Raw genomic sequence first — 22,133 nt, 5'->3', positions numbered from 1 at the left:
TGCAGTTATCCACAAAGGACTATGCTGTACAGTTCATTTAATACTGAGTTATTAAGTAATATAAAATCAAGAATCATTGCAAAAAAAAAACCCTAAAATCAACCTAAATTGCCATTAAACCCCTCTGACACAGACAGTGGTCCCAAAGGACCCCAGTGTCACTTCCTGACAAATGTCAGAGCTGGGAGAATCTTACTCAGATTTGGGAAGAGGCAAATCTCAATTCCTGTCATTATGACCTAAGAATGATTTTGATGCTGTCATTCTTTCTTGTCATGTTGCTCTCATCTTGCTATAACCCACTTATTTACTCATCCACACACCAGAAGGTGAATATGGACCAAAAGGGTTATTTTAGAAGGTGACAGGAATTCTGAACTTTGCACTAGTGAAGTCTTGGCTAAAAATGACTTAGTCTCAGCCTTAGTTAAAAAACTGTCATTTTTTAAAAACTAAAGCTTTGTTGGCTTTGGGTTTTTGTTTCTTTTTTGGGGGGGGGAGAGTTGATTACAATTTTCATTGCACAACAAATATTTTCACTATAAATTTTTTGATGTGTATTCACACACAAAAATAACCTTCTCCCTCTCTCTCTGTATATGCGCATTCTGTGTGTGGATTATCCAGAGCTGTTTTTATGCATTATGGATTAGAAAACTTTCTCTGGGCAGATCAGATGGCAATTCCTCCTCTTTGAGTAGTTTTATCTGAGAAACTGCTAAGCTGAGCTTTCCCCATCCCTGTTGCGAGGATGTCCCATCCCAGAGATGCGTCAGGGCGTGATTTGTCCCAGGGACTTTTCCCAGGTCACTGGAGCACAGGATGGGCTCCCCTGGAGCACAGAACATGCTCCCAGGGGTGTGATAAATTCATAAAACCGTCCTGCAGCCCAGGTCGGGCTCTGCAAACAGATGAGGAGATACAAACACTGTCAGCTGCCCTCTTTGCAAGGTGCTCCTGTTTTCTCCTTCCCTGAGCTGTGCCTCAAATTAGGAGGATTAAGAGGGCAGCGAGTCTGGTGGTCAGGGCAGAGAGAGAGGTTCCAAGGGGAGTTTCAGCAGTGTGTACACACAGGGCAGGCTGGGGCAGAGCTATTCCTGCCCCAAATGAGGGGGTGCTAACAGAGGACATGACAGAGGGCATTCACATGACCTAATTTGGAAGACTGATCTTCCTGCACACCTCTTGTTGCTTTCTAGTGGAAAGCAGTGAGTCTCTTCAGGGAGAATTTCAGAGGAGGGACCAGACTTAGAACTAAAGGGATCCCTGTGGGAGCTGCTGTCTCTGCTTTCCAGTTGCAGAGGAGCTCTCAAGAACTATCTTTTATCTTCAGCACCTCTTCATGTCATGGGCATGAAGTAGTTCATCCTTTCTGCCCCTGCTGTTTCTTCTCTGCATTCTATTTATTCAAGTTAATGAGCTTTCTTTCCATTTTTTTTCTGTGGACACCAGCTTTGAACCATGTTCTCCAGGTATCTTGTTGAGGAGGTGCCTCCCCATCCCTCAAAAACATAAAACTCACATGCAAGTGAGGTTTCCTTATATCTCTCCAGGAAAGCAGTGATAATTGTTAAATTCTCAGGATCAGTTTGGGTTATACAGCTTGAAATCTCCCTGAAGTGAAGAAAAACACCAATACCAGAAGCAAAGGAGCCGAGCTTGGGGAGAGCATGAGTGTAAATTCCGAGGTTTCCGTGGCAGGGAGCTCTAACTGTCCCCGTTCTCTGCCCGCAGAGGCCATCGCGGCCGAGTCAGCAAACACCAACCTGCTCCCCAACGGCGTCAACTCCCTGTGCTCCATCTGCGGGGACCGGGCCACCGGCAAGCACTACGGGGCCTCCAGCTGTGACGGCTGCAAAGGCTTCTTCAGGAGGAGCGTCCGCAAGAACCACGTCTACTCCTGCAGGTACCGGAATTTCAGCCGTTAAAACATGCAATGATGGATGCGGGAAATGATTTGGTGTGGGGACCACCAGGGGATCGTGTCTCAAATGACAAGTTGCCATGCCATGAAGGCCACCAGTAGGACTGCAGTTTGGTTTGGGAGTAAACTCAGTTCTATCTCTAAATTCAGTCCTATCTGACTCGGACCCTGAGGCCTTCTGTGGCACGGAGCAACGCTTTGAGCGAATTCACCGTCACTGCTTTCCTCCTGGTGTAAATTGAGGGAAACTCACAGACCTGAGAATCACAGAATGAACTAGGTTGGAAAGAACCTTTGAGAGCCTCGAGTCCAACCCAAAACCTGAGGTTTGACTGATGTGTAAAATACATAAATACAGACCTTGGGTGTGAAGTGACACCATGACCTCGTCACAGCCCAGCAAGGGGAAGCCAAGGACCAAAGCTCTGGAGATTTCCTCTTTCTTGCTTTTCCCGGTAATAAACAACAGTCATCCAAGAATCTGTCACCTCCAAAGCCCTCTCACAGCTTCTCTGTTCTTGTTTTGAAATACAATAAATTATGTGCACTGACTTATCAGTGATGATTTTATGAATATTCTGAGAAATAAGTGTAGACCAGAGATGATTCACATCCACTTTGGCACACAGGTATATATTTGAGAGAGGTTTCTTGCCAGGAAGAGGCTATAAATTATAAAGCTGCTATCTTGATTGACCTTAGAAAAATGATGTTTATTTTAGCACAGAAGAAAGTGGAAAGAAATCCCAAACCTGAATACACTTAAGCCCTTCATCTCTAGCTGAAACCTGGAAGTTTTCTTTCTGTTCCAAAACTTTTTCCTCCTCTAAAGGCATTCCAAATTTTTCTAATGCAAGTCACCCTACTTGTTCAAAATGTTCCTGGTGCCCTTCCCAGTCCAGGACACACCATGAAAGATACCTGAGGTGACAGCAGTGTCCACCTACACAGTGCCCATCCCATGAACTGTGGGATTCCTGCAGGAGGACTTGAACTCTGCCACTGGTTTCTCTGAAATTTCAGCTGTCGGTCTCCTGGGAGCAGAGTGGTTGCCTCTCCCCAGGAATCCATGAATCTCTGCGATATTTGGCAGCTCAGGGAAGATCCACAGCATTGAAGCCAAGCTTGTGTGCAAGCCCTTATTTGGTGAGCTCAGCCCAGCTCGGAGCTCTGAAGATATGAATACCTCTGAAAGTCTTGGGGCCTTTGTACCTTTGGCTTTTTACCAGCCTGGGAAAGTGCCTGAGCTTTTACAACCTGAAGGTCCCGGAGCAACCACGTCATCTCCTCTCTGCATGGAAGATTCCCCTTCCATTGTTTCACCCACCATGGGGAGTGGGCCACCCCTGGAACAGAACAAGGGTTCCTAAATCCCCAGTGGAAGGAGGAGGAATTAGGAGGCCATGCCCCTCAGAACAAGGCCGCAGACTGTGGGACACAACGCATTTTATTCTGTGCAAATCATAGAATAGTTAACAAGTGAAATCAGACAAACCCCAAAGCCCAACACCCAAAAACTGTCTGGAAGTGGGAGATGGAGCTCCTACCAGAGCACAGCTTGAGTCACAGTCTTGTTTTCACAGCCAAAACCATCCCAATCCCGGCAGGGTGGGTGGTCTGAAGCCGCTGTGCTCCCAGCTGGCAGGAGCGGCGGTGGGAAAGAGGAGGAGCTTGGCCAAGCCAACGTTGATTCAACCCATTTCTTTCAACCCAAAATTTGGTTCTCCTCTAGGATCATGCAGGGTGGAGCTCAGGGAGGTCTGGGGCTGTATTTGGGAATGTATTTGGGGCTGCCCAGGGTAAGGGGGTGCAGGTGCCAGGCTGGTTGCTCCATGTTGTGTTTCCCATCTCCTCCCAGGTTCAACCGACAGTGTGTGATAGACAAAGACAAGAGGAACCAGTGCAGGTACTGCAGGCTGAAGAAGTGCTTCAGAGCTGGCATGAAGAAAGAAGGTGGGTGCAAAGAGACATTTCAAACCTTCCCGCTGCTGTCCTGGGCCCTGTTCCACTGCAGAGCATGGTGGGGAGCAGCAGCAGCACTGGCTGGAGAGATGATGATTGTGTGTCAGAGAGATATTTTCTGTTGCAGCTGAAACATTTGCCATTTTATCTCAATTTCAATGAAAGCATGGTGACATTGTTCACCCATCTGGTCAGGCTGGTCTTTTGGGGATATTTTAGTCCTGGGAAAGGGATGGGCTTCCTCAGGGCTTATTTGGTCTCTAAGTGCTTTACAATAGCAATTTCCTCTCTCCATACCCACTGGTGTGACTCCTAATCCCACCTGTGCCAATCTCAGCAAGGATCTGCCAGCTCTGATCTCATAAATGCCACCAGTTTGCTGCTACAGGTGGTGTGGTTGGCTCGGCTGATGCTCACCTAGCTGCGTGAGAGGGCAAGGTACAGCCTGAGCACAGAGCCTTAAGGAGTGGGAGCCTCTCCTCCACAGCACGGGGCAGAGCTCCTGAGCAGGGTGACTCGTGTCCCCCACAGCTGACTCACCAGGGGACATGACTCAGAGCAAAACCCTTTTGTGGTGCTGCTGGTGGGCAGGGAGGCTGTAGAGCCACCACCTGCACCAGCACTGAAGGGCCAGTCCCACTTTGGCCAACACCTTTTGTTGCACTTCCCATTGTCTGTATTGAGGAGGTGGAGAGTTGTAGGTTTGGGTGCTGGTGACCATCAGGATGTGCCCTTTCCAAAGGAAATGCCATCACAGTGCCTAATGCTCTGCAAGAAATAAAAACATTTCTGTTAGCCTGTGCCTACGTGCAGCTTCCCTGGGGAAGTCTGTGATCCATCACAGCACTTCTGGTCTCTGCTTGTCCAGTTCTGCACGCTGGCAGAGTGTGGATGATCCTGGTTTACTGTGATTGGCCATGTCCTCTAAGTGCTTGACAAACTGGGGGCCCAGCCCACCCAAGGTGCAGGTTGTTGGGTGATGGTTTCACACTCTTCACCCTTCATTTATGCTGTTTTCCAGCCTACTGGCAGCTAAAAGATGAGGGAGGTAGAAAGGAGCTTGAAAGTTTCTTTCCACGTCACCAAGTTCACCCAAGGAGTGGGATTGTGGCCCCACTGAACCCAAGGGGAAATTTGCCATCCATTTCTGGTAATTCTTGAGAATTTACTGGTGATGAAATGATCTTTCCAATGTTTTGACCATATGTTTTCCTGGAGGAGAAGGGTGTCTTGAAATTTGGCATAAGTCATGGATGAAGCAAAAATGCCAGCTGGTTTAATTTAGAAGAAATGGAGTAAATACAGCAGATGGAAAAATAAATAGAGCTCAGATTAATAAAGACCAAACTGAAGCTGATTTGGTCAGTTCTAGATGGGATAAAACCAATTGCCAATGCAGCAAACTGCACTGCTTGGAAAGGCTGAAATCTGGTTATCAGATCTATTCGTTGAGCTGAAGCATGATTTTTATTGGTTTTTATGGTAAAAGTTATAAAACCTTGGCTCATGCCTCCATCACTGAGTACAGCTTGATGGGAGATGACTCATTTCAAGTTCCACATCGTCACATTCCTTGAAACCTTTTTTTTTATGAGTGCAGTCAGGTTGAGCACTCGGAAAATTCTCGTGTTTGGCAAGGAAGATTTTAAAGCACCTTGAGCAACTGCTGTGCAGAAATTAGCTTAGCTGACCAGAGCTCTGTCCCAAGCACATGTGCAGGACTGGGAAAAAAAAGTTCTTGCACAATTGTGTGCACAAAAAAGAACACAGCTATTTGCTTTTGGGTGGTTCTAGATTAATATTAAACAGTATTGCGAAGCGTTAGGGAAAAGGAGAAGCCGTATCTCGGAGGGAGCACCATTGGAGTGTCCAAATATTTGTACAAAATCTTTTGGAGCGTGCAGCGAGCTCATGTTGGGAGGTGGCAGCGGTGACATCCCTGCTCTGTGTCCCAGCCCTGGCACAACCCTCTTCCCTGGCACATTCCTGTAGGGCCAGCCCTCAGAGCAGCAATCAGGGTTCCCAGGGTGTGGCAATAGCATTGTTTATCCACAGCAGAGGGGCAGAAGCTGGGAATGATCCTTTTCCATTGGCTGTGACAATACACCTGGGGTGGGGTCAGAGGGGCTGTGTCACCCCCGCCCTGCCCCACTGACCCACTGCTCGCTCTCTGTGTGCACAGCCTGGGGGAACTTGCTGTTCCCTGGCAAAAATGACTGATAAACGGGAATTTTGGATCCAGAGGGGGTTTTGTTTTTTGTTTTTCCAGTCTTCCTGTGTTGTAAGATGTGATGTGACAAGTTTGGACGTTTCTTTTTTTATTTTTTATTTTTTCTTTCCCCTCTTGGAAACTTTTCTAGTGGATAAGGAACTACAAGGAATTGTGTAGCCTGGTAGAAGGGAAATTTCTCCCTAAAGAAAAAGCTATATATAGTATGCAAATACTTGAGCTATGTGATAACCAGGTCTGCCTGGGACTGTAGGATTTAAACTGTGTCAGAGGAGGTTTAGGTTGAATATTAGGAAAAGGCTCTTTCCCTGGAGGGTGGTGGGCACTGAACAGGCTCCCCAGTGAATGGCTGAGAAAATCACCTGTAGGATCTTTACATTGACTTGTTTGTACAGCCTGAATTCAATCCTGCTTTCAGGAAGGACCAAGAGTGCCCTTACACAAGAGCCACACACCTTCAGGCTTGTGAATTGAGATGGGGTCCAGGTTCCATCAGCACTAACGAGAGCAGGGAAGGGAAAAAACTTGAGTCTTGTGGAAAGTCCAGTTCCCAGATTTCCTAGAAAACAGCTCACTCAGAATGTCCTATCCCAACTGCATTTTTGGTATCAATAATTCACTTTGATAACAGCCATTGCAGTTAGGATGAGAGAAGAGGGAAAGCCTTACCTGAACAAAAAACCCTATTATGTCCTGAGCACCTTTATGATCAGGTTCTAAGATTTTTACAGGAGATTCACCCCTTTATTCCTGTGTTGGGGTTAAGGCTGGGACTGTGCCAGAGGGTGGTCTGGATGTTTTGGGGATTTTCTGGCTGTTCCCCCTGACTTTCTCTGTTGGCTCAGAAGGTTCGATTTCTATTGTCTTGCACAATGCTACCAGACAGGTTTTTGGTCACTGCAGCATCCCTGGCTGAGTAGAACACCAGGTACTTAAACACCCAAAGAAAACAGCGGGATTCTATTTTTAGCATCTCCCTGAGATCATGTTTAACCTCGAATAAATCAGCAGGGTGTGATTTCTCAAGTGAGCCAGGTCATCTCCTCACACGGAGTGCCTGAAAACCTGGAAGCCTTTTGAAATGTCAGCACTGCACTGTCGGGATTCAGTTTGTTGGTGGGAAAAGAAATGAGGGGTTAATATTTAACCTCTCATCCCCTTCAAAGTAATTTATGAATGTGCATGAACTACTTCAGTTTTATGCAGAAATGAAAAGAATTATTTTATCACTGTTGCAACAGTGAGGAGGAGGGAGGGTTTGAGGCTTTTCTTTATTTATTATTGTGAAATTGGACAGGTTTATAGGACAGTTTTATTAGTGCATCACAGAGCCTCTATCTTGTTTCATACCTTTTGTTTGCACATTTCTTTTGCCAGCTTTCAGAATGCTGGGACTGCAGTTTATTGCAAAGAAGGATGGAAAAGATAAAGGATCTTCTCTGCCTTCAGTAGTCATAAATCAGCCCACAAGACCATGAAAGGATTAAATGTGCATGTACCATTGGGATTTATTTGTGAATAAAACACACCACACCTTCAAAATCAGAGGTAGCTCAGGGAAAGAAAGATTATTTGTGGATATAAATTAATCAGGCAGCAGGAAGAGTAAATCTGTCTGTGAAGACAGAAACACTTTGAGCACTGGTGGCTGCACCACGCAGGGACCTGTCTCCTCCTCAGTGTTCTCTCTGTGCCATTTGTCACTGCATTTCCAAACCCAACAGCATTAACTGAGGCTGGCTTTAGTGGAATAATGATGGAAAGAGTAATTCCTGTGTAGGCAAAGCCTGAACCTCTGCAGTGGCTGTGGAAAGTTACTGGTTTGCTGCTCTCCCAGCCAGTGCCCGTGCCCCCATTTCTTGGACTCCCTGGGGATTCCTCATCCCAGGCTCTGGTCCTGCATGGCAAGGCAGCAAGGACAAATAGTTTGGGAAGCAGGGGCTTGCTGCAATCCCACAAACACGGCCCAGAGCTCGAGGCAGAGCGTCCAGCCTTGCTCTGAGTGACAAAACCCTTCTGAGGGCTCCCCTGCGTCACACGGAGGATTTGTTTGTTTTCCATCTGCTTCCCACAGCCAGGACATGCTGACAATTCCCTGGAGAGAGACACAAGCATCCTTCTGCCCTCTCTCCCCTTTCCCTGTGGGAAAGCCCAGCTTGGGGCCACACTGTCCCTGGCCAGCACCATCCTGGGGACTCTCTGACGTCCCTTCTCGAGGGGCTGGGGGGCTCTTTGTGGTGTTTTCTGGCTTTGGGAACGTGCAGAGAACAGGATTAGAGTGGGGAAAAAAAACAGGGAGCAAAGATTTTGCCAGGGAGACAGATGGATCCAGCACTGGGTTTTTAGTCCTTCCTGCAGGTTGATTGAGTTTTATTGACAGCAAAGGCAAGATCACACCTGATCCCAGCACCCCCAGGGCCAGCACGTCCCTCGAGCACTCCCACTGCCTCACCAGGAGTGACCTGTCCCTTCCCTATCACAAACACAATAAATACAGCAATATAATCACTGCACAGTAATAGATTAATTTTTGTGGCAGGTGAAACATTAACTCCCCTTTGTATCTAATTCCATCACATCTTGGGTGCTTTCAGCGATAACACCCGAATCACCTTGAGAAAGTCACTCTGTACCATCCACTTACACTGGGAGAGAGACTGAGCTTATCAGAGCATGAGGGAAGCACTGAAATATGTGCCATAAAAAGACTTGGGGAGGAAAAACAGGCTGAGGCTTCTTAAAGGAGTCTGTCATGGGGACCAGGTCTGCCTGGGACTCTAGCAGTGTCATCAAATCAGATGTGTAACTCGATTGGAAAGGCAAAATTGTCCCTTTTCTTGTAAGCAGGCAGAGAGCCCTACCCTGAGAGCACGTTGGGGAGCATCTGACATAAATCCAGGTGTAGAAGCTTGGATGGGGATTTTACAAAATAGCCAGTGATGACACAGATTGGGTCAGGTTGTTCCTCCTGAGTGCTGGATGCTGCCACTCACCTTTCTGCTGGACCAATAAAACCCATGAAGTGTCAAGATTATGGATCCTTTAATCACCTTCAGGCTGACCCTCCCCTCATGCACAGGGCAGTTTATGCTGCTGTCTAAGGAGGGTTAGCAGAGCCTCCCAAAAGCTGTGTTTTCTCTAAATTGATGACAAATTACCTCTCTGTAGTGTCCATAGCCTGAAAATGCTCCAGGAACGTGTTTGTTGTAGCACCTTTTGGAAATGGATGCAGCCCCTTGCAGGCAGGGCTGGCTCTGAGGCACAAAGTCAGATCCCCATGAGCTGATCCTGACTGACAGCAAGGCTGAGCCCCAGATCTTGGAAAATAAACACCTCACTCCTGTCCATAAGGGGAGACATTGATTTTTTGTCACTGGTGCTTGTTTTCTGCCCTTTCACTTTGTTGGCCCCTCATCAGAGGCTGCTTAGGAAAATAGGGCAGTGGTTGGACATGAGCTGGCAGAAAAAACGACCTTCCCTCAAACTGTGCAGAGCAGAGCCCACGTTTTTTCCTTTGTATGGATTCCCAGGAATGAGTCCTGATGCTCTAAAACAAGACCCCAGCAGTGAGGCAAAGACTCAAAAAAATGACTGCAAAATAACTCTGCTGATTCTGCAGAAAGGAAAAAAAAAAAAAAAAATTGCTGGAAAAATCTTCTCCAGTGGCCACTTTTGAGACAAACCCCCAGTGTTCTACCCCCAAGGGGTTAAAGCACAGAGTGAGTCGTGCTTTGGCAGCTCTGTTTGAGTCATTCTCCCCAAATAAAGGGGAAGGAGTCTGGGATTGCTGGATGAAGGAGGAGGGATGTGCTGCACTATCACCACATGCTAAATCTTCCTGCTCCCTCTGCTTTAGGGAAACACTGAGTGTGCTCAGGCTCTTCCCCCAGCCCTGAGCTGCTGGACAGAGGCAAGAGGGCTTGGGGGAGAAACCTACACTGAAACCAGGTTGGGTTAAGTCTAAATTCTCCTTTTTCCTCTGCTGCTGTTTCAGTTGATGGCTGCAGTGGGGGTGAGTCAGCTCTTGGGGACCGTGTTGCAAAAGAAAGCTGCTGGAGTGCAATCCATGCCTCCTGTTCCCTGTGCAGGGCTGGTGGAGCATGAGGCTGGACGAGGCTCATGCTCCAGGGAAAAGGATGGTTTAAAGGGTGGGAAAGGCCTCAAAAATCAGTGTTTTTTTCCCCAATTCACCATGGCATGTCCAGCAAAGGGTCTGGGCTGACCTTCACTCTGCTGTGGTCCCTGCAGTGTGTCCAAGGCCTGTGCTGTTGCTGTTATTTCCAGTTCAGGACACTGAGCTGGTTTCCAGCAGGGCTGGTGACAAACCCTGGCTTGGTCTTGTCTTTATCTGTCGCTGCTGGCAGGGTTTCAGGCTCTCTGAAATCACCTGCGTGATGGGCAGCACTGAGGGAATGGCTTTAAGGGGGAATCTGTGGATTTCAACTTCCTTTTCTTTGAGCTTCCCTCAGGGGTGACCCTTTCTGTGTCCCCTGGGAGGGGATGTCCCCTGGGATCACCACCTGCGATGCCTCAGGGGCAGGGGACGCTCCCAGGCTGCTCTAAGGTGGGATCAGGGGATGCTTTTCCAGCACTGCCAGGAGATGAGGTGCAGCCCCAGGAGCATCAGGAGCTCAGCACAGGAGCCCTCAGTGCAGCCATGGCAGAGAGGGTGCCAAAGGCACCAGCAGTGTTGCTGCATTGCCAGGTGGAGAGAGGTGACACCAAACCCCTAAATTCCCCCTGATCTGCATCAAATCCAGCAGGACCAGCAAAAATCCCATGGGTGCTGCTCTGACCTCCAAACAGCCTCATCTCCCTCTTGTGCTTGGTCTTCTCCCCCTTTTTCCCTCCCCAGAGCCTGTTCATTCCAACATCCAGCAACAGTGGAGGGTCTTGGAGGAGCAAAGCCCCATCCACTGCTGTTTAGGGACCACAAGGAGCAGCAGCCTCTGGGAGCTCTCAGTGACACGAGCACTGGGAGTTTCTCAGTGACACGAGCACTGGGAGTTTCTCAGTGACACGAGCACTGGGAGCTCTCAGTGACACGAGCACTGGGAGCTCTCAGAGTGACACGAGCACTGGGAGTTTCTCAGTGACACGAGCACTGGGAGCTCTCAGAGTGACACGAGCACTGGGAGTTTCTCAGAGTGACACGAGCACTGGGAGCTCTCAGAGTGACACGGGCACTGGGAGTTTCTCAGTGACACGAGCACTGGGAGCTCTCAGAGTGACACGGGCACTGGGAGTTTCTCACTGCCATGAGCACTGGGAGCTCTCACTAACACGAGCACTGGGAGTTTCTCAGAGTGACACGAGCACTGGGAGCTCTCAGTGACACGAGCACTGGGAGTTTCCCACTGACACAATCACCTCTCTCTCTCTCATTCCAGCCGTGCAGAACGAGCGTGACAGGATCAGCATCCGCAGGAGCAGCTATGAGGACAATGGCTCTCTCTCCATCAACATCCTCACTCAGGCTGAGGCCATGGCACAGCAGGTAGGACACGAGGGGACAGCCCCTCCAAACTGGCCTGTGACCCTCAGCAATTCCAGCCTGCTGAACCAACCAGGGCTGGATGATTTTCCTGCCTTTGGATGGCTCCTGCACAAGGGAAGAAAATTCTAAATATCCAAAAGCAGACAGGGAAAATCCATTATCAAGGCAATACATCCTGCAGGGAGCAGTTGGTGGGAGATAGCTGAATTTCCAAGGGCTGAGGGATGTTGCAGAACCCAGGTCCCCTATTCCCCCAGACTAAATTGTTGCTGCACCCCTAAAATCTCTCTGCATTCACACAGAATTTTATCCTTCCTTGCTGCTCTCTCTGTCCTGCTCCAAACATATTATTCCAGTCATGGCTGATCGTATCTTTCCCCAATTTTTTATCAGGACAGCAATTTTAGGGCGGAAAAATAATGTGAATAAATCCACTGGGCTCCAGCTGACGCTGATTGCTTTTTTATTTCATGTTCCACCATTAATTGCACCCTGAGCATCCTTTAAATTCTTATGCAAATACCGTTTCTCCACTGAAACATACGGTCCAGATGTTGCACATTACATGCAGCAATGAGTCCACTTCCTTCTCAAAAAAATGATGTTTTTTTAACCCTCTCCCTGCCACGCAGCACCTCAGGGATCAAAAAAGGAGTTTTGTGTCCCTGACAGCAACTTGGGGGAGAAAATCTGGGTTATTTCATGCATTTGGCTGGCTGGAGGGATTGGTGGGAAGCTGAGACACAGCGCTGCTGGCTCCTGCTGGGAATGGGAATGTTAATTTTGTCCTGAGCCAGCCTGGAGAGCTGAGGAGCTGAGGAGGGCTGGGTTAAGTGTGTTGGGACCGAGCACCACCTCGTGGAAGCTGCTCCATGGGCTGTGAGTCGGACACAGCTGGGCACAAGTGTCCAGCCACAACGGGAACATCTTCTCGGGGTCCTGCTGGGATGAGTGGATGCTGTGGAGAGCGACGAAACAGCCTTGATCTGGTCCAAACACAGCTGGGTGGTTTCTCTTGCAGTATTTACCCCTGAGCCCCGTGCACAGCACAGACATTGCCATGAAGAAGATTGCCACCATCAACGACGTGTGTGAATCCATGAAACAGCAGCTCCTGGTGCTGGTGGAATGGGCAAAATACATCCCAGCCTTTTGTGAGCTCCCCCTGGACGACCAGGTAAAACCAAATGGCTCTTCCTGGTAAATCCACTGCCTTTGAAAGGAATTCCCGGCTGGACCTTTCACTGGGGAATCTGGCATTAACATACAGATCACCCTGTATAGAGCTGTAAACAGGAGAGAAAGAGGGACCAAGTAAAAATAACTTCAGTAGCCAAAGACCCTCAAAATACAGAGCTGATCACTCCTACCTGCAAAAGATCCAGTCAAAATCTTCTGCTTGTTGTCAGACTGCTGCATTCTGAATTACAAGGCAATTCTGATTTTGCCTTTACTGGCACCTAAAAATTGAATATAGAATCTGTTTCCTGAGAACTCAAATAACTCAAGCCCCTCTCTGCTCTTTTAGTTAAAAACAGCCTCTCATTTAGTTTGCCGCGAATGTAGAACTTCTCCAAGTGAACATACACTGATATTTTCTAGCCCTGAACAGAACTTTATCTGTAGATCTGCCAGATCTAAACAAACACCAAATGGGGCTTAATTAAACAGCAACAGCTCAGCACTCCATTCTCTGTTTTTCCAATGTAATCTTATTTCTTCCTCCTGTGCCACCTCCAGGTTGCCTTGCTCAGAGCCCACGCAGGGGAACATCTGCTCCTCGGGGTAGCCAAGAGGTCCATACCATACACTGATTTCCTGCTATTAGGTAAAGTCGTGAAACACCCTCCTGCTTTTGTAATTCACCCCTGTTGAGTCATTCCCAAGCATTCTGCACCCCTGAAACCCCCTCTGCACTCCTGGCCGTGGGCTGCACATCTGGGTGGAGACACAGTGCTGGAGAGGAGGGTCAAAAGGAGACTAAATTCACTGGGATTTTTCTAACTGTTCCCTCACAGCTTTGAAATTGTGGGTGGGAATGCCCGAGTATTTAAATGGCATCTCAAACCGGGTTGTTTTGGTTTTGTATCTGAAATTTTCAAGGACCAAGGAATGAGGTATTTGGGAATAAATACTTAAAAACTTAGCAGAAATGTCTGTTAAAAATTACAGTGCAAATAGGCGTTTCCTTTTCATGTAGCTCTCTGCCACCACAGGTGGGATTGTTCTTGGAAAAATGAGAACACTGACACTAAAAGCTTCACATTAAAGAGAAGGGATAACTTTGTGTGAGAAAAGAAAACCAAAAATAAAGTTGCAGCACAGCTTACAAACAGATGCTCGATGTAACACAGGGCAAAGCAGAGCAGAACGTGGAGCAGGCTGTGTGCAGGGTGTGGGTGCACTGACGTGCAACTGAGATAAATAAGGACCAAGGGATGAGATCCAGGCCTTGCTTCTCACTCGTGGATCAGATTATAAAGCTGCAGACTGGAAATTGCTGCAAATGGCACTGGGACCATCAGGCAACCTTCCTTGGGATATCTGCTGCATGAGAGCAGAGCTAGAGCCAAAACCTGATGGGGAATTTCTCTTGTCTTCCCAGGGAATGATTTCATCATCCCAATGCACTGCCCAGAGCTGGAAATCGCTCGTGTGGCCACCAGGATCTTGGATGAGTTGGTGAAGCCCTTGCGGGACATCCAGATCGATGACAACGAGTACGCCTGCCTTAAAGCCATCATCTTCTTTGACCCAGGTGAGATTCCTTCTGGCTGCCAAGCACAGGGCTTGCACAGCAGTTGGGGGCTCTCCAAAAACCAGCAAAACCCCTTGGAAGCAGCTGTACATCCCCATGCTGTAATGAAAATACTCAGCAGAGCAGTTTAAGACAGGAGTGACCTATTCCTGAGTGTTTTTAGCAAGAATGAACTCCAGCCAGGCCGATGTGAGAGGCTCTGTGGGCCCTGGAGGAGTTTGGCTGCCTCAGGAGCTTGGCTTTGGGAAAGCCCATCAGCCTGAAATGCAGGAGATGCTCATTAAGGACATACGTGCCTGCATCAATTATGTATTTGCAAAGTGAGCCAAACAAGCAGCAGTGAGCCAGGGAGCATCCATAAGAGAGCACCACCAAAAACCCCAGAGAGCTGGGCTGCTCACCGTGCCCAGAAATATCAGGGCTCTGCTAATGGATCTTGCTGGAAGCCAGCAGCAACCCAGGGCAGGGCTGATGCACAGGGTGGAGAACAGAGGAACACAGAGAAAAACCAGTTTGTTTTGAAGCTTTGCTGTGTTTATTCCAGAAGCACAGGGGGCTCTGCCTCTGCCCAGGTTCCTGTGGGTATCTCCCTGGAGCTCAGGGAGGAGATGGGAGAACAATCCCAAGTCCAGACAATGCCCTTTTGTCTTTTAGCACGGAGAAATCTGACTATCATCCATTAATTACTGGGTTTTTTGCTGTGTTCACCGATTCAAAATCGAGATCCAGGAGTTTTCAGGAACATCACAAACTTTGGCTCACTGAAGCCTGCTGTGAACAGAGTAGGTTCACAGAAGGTTCACCCAGAGAAGGGTGTTCTCATCAAATTGATTTTGACAAATTACCTGCTCAGCTGATCAGTTCCTCCCTGCAGCTTTAGATCAATGTGACAATGAGGTGCTGAGGTTGCAGCTGGAAGGAGGAAGTGTGAAGCTCCCCAGAAGTGAAGTTCATCCTTGCTAACGAGAGGGAATGTCCTCAGAGCTTCCTCAGAGCTTTGTGCTGACACACAATCATTTGTTAACCACTTTATCTAATCTCTTGGCACTACAATCCCCAAAATGTGGTGCCTGTGGATTCTTTGCAGACAGTGAAGGAAATGGTGCAGTGATCCAGAAATCTCGGGTTTAGATAACAGCAGAGCAGGAGTGGGAGGCTGGAAATGCCAGCACCTCACCCGACACAGGGACAAATTTATTTGCTTAAGCAAAGCTGGACCAGTGGTCCTTGAGAAAAAGGATTGATCACAGGTCAAAGACAGGAGAGCAAGACCTGATGTTGCAGCAAGTGTAATCACAACATACAGCCACTAAAACTGCTTGCATTTAGTGATGCCAGTGGTGACTCAAAGTTTTCAGGGGAAAATTCCAGGCTGTTTCCTTGGGAGGATAAATATTTTAACTTCTAAATTTTTCCCCTTTGCTAATGGCAGTAGGCAGACACATCCATGTGAAACAAGCTCCTATTTTCTTACAGTTTCCCTTCACAGTCTCCTCAAATTACTGTTTCTCCTCCAATCACTGTTTCCCCTCCAGTTCCCCTCACTGTTTCCCTGTTCCCTGTGAGATGTGGAGCGATGGCAGCCCAAGCTGTCAGCTGACCTCGCACACTCTGTCAGGGCATCGCTGCCATCTCATCCTTTGCCCTGCACACAGCCTGCCTGTCAGGGTGACATTTGCCTTCACAGGCCAGCAATTAACTCCATTTTCCCCTCTCCCAGACTGCAAAGGCCTGAGTGAGCCCGGCAAGGTGAAGAACATGCGCTTCCAGGTGCAGGTGAACCTGGAGGATTACATCAACGACCGCCAGTACGACTCGCGGGGCCGCTTCAGCGACATCCTGCTGCTGCTGCCGCCCCTGCAGAGCATCACCTGGCAGATGATCGAGCAGGTGCAGTTTGTGAAGCTCTTTGGTGTGGCCAGGATCGACAGCTTGCTGCAGGAGATGCTGCTGGGAGGTAGGAACCCCTCCCGAGGTGGGGAGGTTATCTCAAAGCTGGGACGGGGGTTTGTGTCCGGGTTTGTGTCTGCTGGGGGTGTATGGGAGGGAGGATGGAGGGAAAGGGTTTTAAACTGAAAGAGAAAAGATTTAGATGGGATATTGGGAAAAAATTGTTTCCTTTGAGGGTGCCCAGTGAAGCTGTGGCTGCCCCTGGATCCCTGGAAGTGCCCAAGGCCATGGTGGATGGGGCTTGGAGCAGCCTGGGACAGTGGGTGGCATTCCTGCCCAGGGAATGGGGTTGAAATGGGATGAGCTCTAAGATCTCTTCCAAGCAAAACCATTTGATGAATTGTAGCTTCAAGGGTTCTTCTCACTCCAGTCCAGTTCCCAGAGCCATCCTTTCCAGCCTAGCTCTGGAGATCTGGTGAGATTCACAGCGAAGGATCTGCTCTGTGGTGTGGTGTTTGACTGAGGCCTCCCACCTGACTGAGGCAGTTTAAGGAAGACAACACATCTTTTGTTAGAAATGTGCAGAAATTATAACTTTATGGGAAAGCTGTGTAAGAGCAACACTTGGGACACACCCCCAGGCAGAAGCTGGAGAGCAGCTGAAACCCCAGACATCCCAGGGGGCTGTCCCTACACAACGAGAGCAGAGAGGAAGGAAGCAAAGGCAAACCATTAACCTTCACCCACAGAGGTCTTCCACATCCTCTGGACGGAAAAGATTTAGCCCAGAGCATCTGGATTGTTGGGAACTATGCAAGGAATGATGTCTCTTCCCAATTGCACTTGCAGGAACCGCTGCTGATCTCCAGTACCAGTCAGCACCTCCCAGCCTCAACCTGGAACCGCTGCCAGGGCACGTCCTGCAAAGCAACATGACCTCTGTGATCCACGCTGCTCCAGACCGTATGTCCCCCTTTTTATGTCATTTACAGCCCATTTTATGTTATTTACAGCCATTTTTTACATTATTTACAGCCATTTTTTAAGTTATTTACAGCCCATTTTTACATCATTACTGTCAGCCAAGGAACTGGGCAGGAGACAGTTCAGAAAAAAAAAAAAAAGAGTTTATTTATGTATTTATTTATTAATTAAAAAGTTAATTTATCTTTAAAAAAGGTTTATTTATTTTAAAAGTTTACTTGTTTATAAAAAATAAATTTAATTTAAATTTATTGAAGTAAATTTAAGTTTAGTTAGGCTCTTGAAGTTTATATGAGTTTATTTATGTATTTATTCTTTAAGTTTATTTATATGAATTACACTGGAATCAGAGCTCACAGCCCCTGCTGGCTGCCTCCATTCCATGATTCCAAAGAGAAGTTGGGATTTTTAATGGTAACATGACCCCTAGGGGTTTGTGAGACATTACTAAAATAACACAAGCTTGGAAAAAAAAGGGTGAGAAATCAAGATTGGGTGTTTCTATGGATTTGGCAGCAGTGGGAGAAGCCACAATAGAGGACAGATGGTTATTTAAGGCAGGAGTTCCCTGTGGTTGTTGCCAAACAACAGGACTTGGATACAAAACCATCTTCAATCACCCTGGGCACTGCTGGGGGTGTGAGTTGAGGCATTTATCCCCTGTAGGACCACGCTGTTAAAAAAAGAAAGTGGGACAGGAGGTGTAATTTAACCACTGCCATGTAATCACAATGTCCTGTACTCACAGCCTCCCTCCCTCTGCCACTTACAATCCTTTCCCTCCCGCCGTGTATTTTGCTGTTTCTCAGCTATATAAATGTTGGCATCATGTATTTTAGGTGGCTTTTATTTGGATTCTAAGCCCCTTTCCAGGCAAGGAGATTAGAGAAATGCTGTGCTCTGTGAATGAGCTACAGTGGGGCTGTAGATCTCCTCTCTGACAAGGAGATGAAGGATTGAAAAGCAGTTGGGGGCATTGCCCAAGAGCAAAACACTGAGAGGAACCGGTCCATGTCTGCCAGCCCACCCTGTGCCTCCTCACAAACCAGGAAACAAGGACCTGCCAGCATCCCCCAAGCTCCTGGGTTTGTAGGATGGTTTGCTGATTTCTACTGAACAGCATCCAAGTCCACATTAATTCTGTTTCTTTTCTCTCCCACAGCATCTCCTGAGACATCCCTTCCATCTCCTTCTGCCAGCACAGGCAGTGAAGACTATAAGCTAGGCTCTAGCGCAGGGCCCAGCACTGTAGTGCAGCTCCTGCCTCAGACAGTGATCCCCAAGCAGGAGATTTTATAGGGAGAGGAGGAAGGAGAAGCTGGGAGCACTGTGGGAAGAGTGCTGACAGTGAAACGGGCCCTTTCTCTTTGCAGAGGCCAAGCACAGCACGCCCCTGCCTGCACCTGGAGCCGCCGCTCCCACCCTTCCCCGCCCGTGAGCCCAGCGCCAGCCTGCAGAGAGCCTCACCACGGAATTCCCACCAGCAGCACCCCCATGGCACAAGGATTGGGGTTTGTGCCCTCCTCGGCAGGGCCAGGACTGCCAGCCCCTCGGGGCAGGGTTCTGGGGGTGTTTGTGAGCATCGCTCGGTGTCACCGTCACCCTCCCCGAGCCCTCGGCCGCTGTCTCCATCCATCCCAGCGCCTTGCACAGCTCCTGGGGACCCTTCATGCACACAGCATGGCCTGAATTGGGATGAAAAGGTCTATTCCCATCACAAATGTAATTAATTACACTCCCGTTTCTCCTGTTGAGCTTTAGGAAAAATATCATCATAATCCTTAGAAAGCCTTATTCCACCCAGAGGGGCCTTGTCCCAATAGTGCAGCCAACATTTAATGTGGTCCAGTTCTTTTTTATGAACAGAAATGCCAACGTTTTGCTGTTTTCCATAATTTCCAGTATATCCAGAGTCCATCTGTGAGCCAGTGGATGGACTCTACCTTAAGAACACATCTAACACCAGACAGCAGCAAAGAGCTCTGCCTCTCACCGTGCCTGCTGCTCTGGTGAGCCCCCAAATCAAGGCCAGCTTATCCCAACTCCTGCTTTCTATCTTCTGGAAAATTTCACTGCAAACATTTTTGGAAGAAGCAAGTGCCCCCACATACCTTTTGCCAGTCCACAGATGTGATTTTTCTGTAGTTTTGTATTTCTCTGCAATGTCTGCTGTGTGGCTGTAAATCAGCCAAGAAAAGGAACAGGCAGGTCTGTGAGCCACTTTTTATGAAAAGGGTTCGTATTTAAAACAAGCTGCTTCTGCCTTAATGTAAAATGTAATCAGCAGTTAAGCAACAAATTAAATAAGCCCAGTGGTGACTACACAGCCTCAAGAGTTGCCAAAGTGCTGTAGTTGTGCTACGGAGTTGATCTGAATGAATGGGACTTTATTAAAAAAGCAAATTATCAGATTTCCACAAAAGTTAAGCTCATCTGTGCACCAACCTCTGAGGGACCAGGAGTGGCTGTCCTGAGCACTGGGACACGATGGAGAATTCCTAATTCTGACCCTCTGCACAAATTCCCAAGCCAGGATGGCAAACCTGAGCTGGTGGAGCCCAGGGGGGCTCTGGGGAGCTGCTGGAGATGCTCAGCTGGAGGAAACACAATCCCAGCACAAGAAAGGGAACTTGGGAAGAGCATCCGAGCTTCCAGCAGCAGGGGAATTTCAGCATCCCCCTTCTGCAGCACCAGAGAGAGCTGAAAGCCAGCAGAGAGCAGCTCCAATTTCACCTGGATCAGAATGTTTTATTTTTCTCCTGCCTCTGACGAATTTGATCTGACATTTTATGCTGATATCCCTGATTTGAAACAGCTCTATCTGGAAAACAGGTTCCACTGCAGGCATTCCTGCTGCATGACAGATGCAACTGTTCTGAGCCAGCATTGCTTCCAGTGCCTCCAGCAGCTCCCTTCCATTCCTCTTCCAGACATAAAATGTACATTAATAGTCATTAATGGTAAGAAAATAAATCTATAGGGGAAATAAATTCCATATTCTCATATTTCATCTGGACAGTTTGCCTTTTTACTTGAATTCAAAACCAAGTTTCCAAGGTTCTCCACTGATTTCTCCAATACAGATATCTATTTTTCATTAAAAAGAATCACTCTGGCTGCAATGCCTGGCTTCTGCTGGATACTGATGGAATTCACAAACTAAGAAGAAAATAAAGTTGCACCAGTGGATCTCAGCCCCCAGTGTTCAGCTGGTCTGGTGAAGGTTTGCAGGAAGAATCATTTACTGTATAAAAGCTCAAAATAGAGAGTTTTGGTGTGAATTTTTCTGGCTTCCCTAGCTCAAACCCCACTCTGCATTAATCCACTATTTTATGCAAACATACCTTGGAAGTGACTATTTTATTGGAATCATGATTTTGTTAATAAAATAGGTTCAAAGCCATCATTTAATAATATTTCCCTTGTCAGGTGCCAGCTGTTTATCAGAATGGGGCACCTCAGGCAAGAAAATTTTAAATATTTCTGAATTATCCCTTTCCTTGCCAATTCCAATATTTGGCATCTTTAACACTGAATCTGGGTCCAATATTAGCTTTATGCTGCACTACAATATAAGGAGAAATTGCAGAAATATTTTGGAGGTGCAAAGTTTTGCTGCTGTTATTAAAAAACCAGGCTGTGCTTGCTTTGATGCCTGCTGGATAATTTCCAGGGCTCTGGTTGGGGATGACAAGAGTGAAGTGCAGGACAGGAGCAGATGTGCTACTGGAATACAGGCAGGGGAAAAAAATATTCAGAACACAAAAAAACCACGACTAAGTGAAAGAAGAGTAGAAAATTAACAATCAATGAAGCAGCACCAACCACATTAAAATACAAATGGAACTGTAACCCTATTCAGGAGAAAAAAATTAAAAATATACAGAACCAATGCTGGTGCACTTCATTTTAGTCTTAGATTCCAGAATAATTTTACAGCCCAATTTCTGAATTTCAAAACCCCTTAAACCACTTTCTTCGACCTGGAGCCAACAGAGAGGAGCAGAACAATTGCAGAAATCTAACATTTCTGCACAGGACAAGCATAAAGAAATCCATAAATGAATCATTGTTAAATCCAAGCCTTCAGAAAGGATTCCTGGAACAATACTGACATTACTACTAGAAATTAAACAGGAAAATAAAAAGGAGATAAATTGGCAGGATCCATCTGCAGGGACGTCTGCTCCCTTTGGAGAATAAACAAACCCTTCCCTAAAATACACATAAATACAGCCCAGGCTGGCTGCTGTGGCACACAAACACAACCAAATCATTAACCTGCTCAAAAATATCAGCAGCACTGGCACAAAGTCTGTGTTCGTGGATCTGGAGCTCTTTTCTCCATAGAAACCTCAGAGTAGAGTGTGATATAGACTCAGAAAATATCTCAAAGTGGTTTTTAGAATGATTGCAAAGAGGAAATGAACAGCTTTGAGTCTCTCCATCCTTTCCTGCCATTTGTTCCTCCTCCCCCTTGTTTGGGTGGACACGCCCAACCTGCTGCTCTCCAGGCTCAGAGCTGTCTTTGCTCCTGAAGCTGCAGAAACACAGGAGAAATCCAACATTTGCACAGAAAAACTGGAGACTCAAACCTGTATTTACCCCAAATTCTTTGGAAGTGCAAAGGCTGGAATGCTTTTCAGATTGGAAGTGTTTTCCCACTCACCTCAGACAAACAGGGTGGGAACAAGATGAGCTTTAAGGTCCCTTCCCATGTAAATCATTCCATGGTTCTAAAATAAAATAAGGATGAAGAAAAGGGAATAAAATAAGGATGAAGAAAAGGGAATGCCCAAGAAGGGCTAAAAGAGGGTAGCTTAAAATTCTTACTAAGCAAAGGAGCCTTTTTAATTTGGAGCAGAATCACCTGTTAATTAATATAAAC

At 47.3% G+C, this 22,133-nt stretch overlaps 1 protein-coding gene across 4 annotated transcripts in view; it reads left to right on the top strand.

Annotated features, from left to right (window-relative positions):
• Positions 1 to 20,592, top strand: part of LOC107209857 (hepatocyte nuclear factor 4-beta-like) — a 36,912-nt gene extending 16,320 nt beyond the window's left edge. For 3 of the 4 annotated variants that reach the window (XM_033517130.1, XM_033517129.1, XM_033517131.1), the window contains 9 exons: positions 1,735 to 1,906; positions 3,783 to 3,877; positions 11,507 to 11,613; positions 12,635 to 12,790; positions 13,354 to 13,441; positions 14,219 to 14,371; positions 16,092 to 16,328; positions 17,111 to 17,224; positions 18,408 to 20,592. In XM_033517130.1, the coding sequence (XP_033373021.1) occupies positions 1,735 to 1,906; positions 3,783 to 3,877; positions 11,507 to 11,613; positions 12,635 to 12,790; positions 13,354 to 13,441; positions 14,219 to 14,371; positions 16,092 to 16,328; positions 17,111 to 17,224; positions 18,408 to 18,544 (1,259 nt within the window). In that variant the 3' untranslated portion in view covers positions 18,545 to 20,592. The remainder of the gene's footprint in view (positions 1 to 1,734; positions 1,907 to 3,782; positions 3,878 to 11,506; positions 11,614 to 12,634; positions 12,791 to 13,353; positions 13,442 to 14,218; positions 14,372 to 16,091; positions 16,329 to 17,110; positions 17,225 to 18,407) is intronic. The other variant, XM_033517132.1, reaches the window with a different exon arrangement.
• Positions 20,593 to 22,133: the final 1,541 nt, after the last annotated feature.

The sequence above is a fragment of the Parus major genome, chromosome 11 (genome assembly GCF_001522545.3).
Source record: "Parus major isolate Abel chromosome 11, Parus_major1.1, whole genome shotgun sequence".
Taxonomy (NCBI): Eukaryota; Metazoa; Chordata; class Aves; order Passeriformes; family Paridae; genus Parus; species Parus major.
This window is presented reverse-complemented; position numbering and strand designations above follow the sequence as displayed.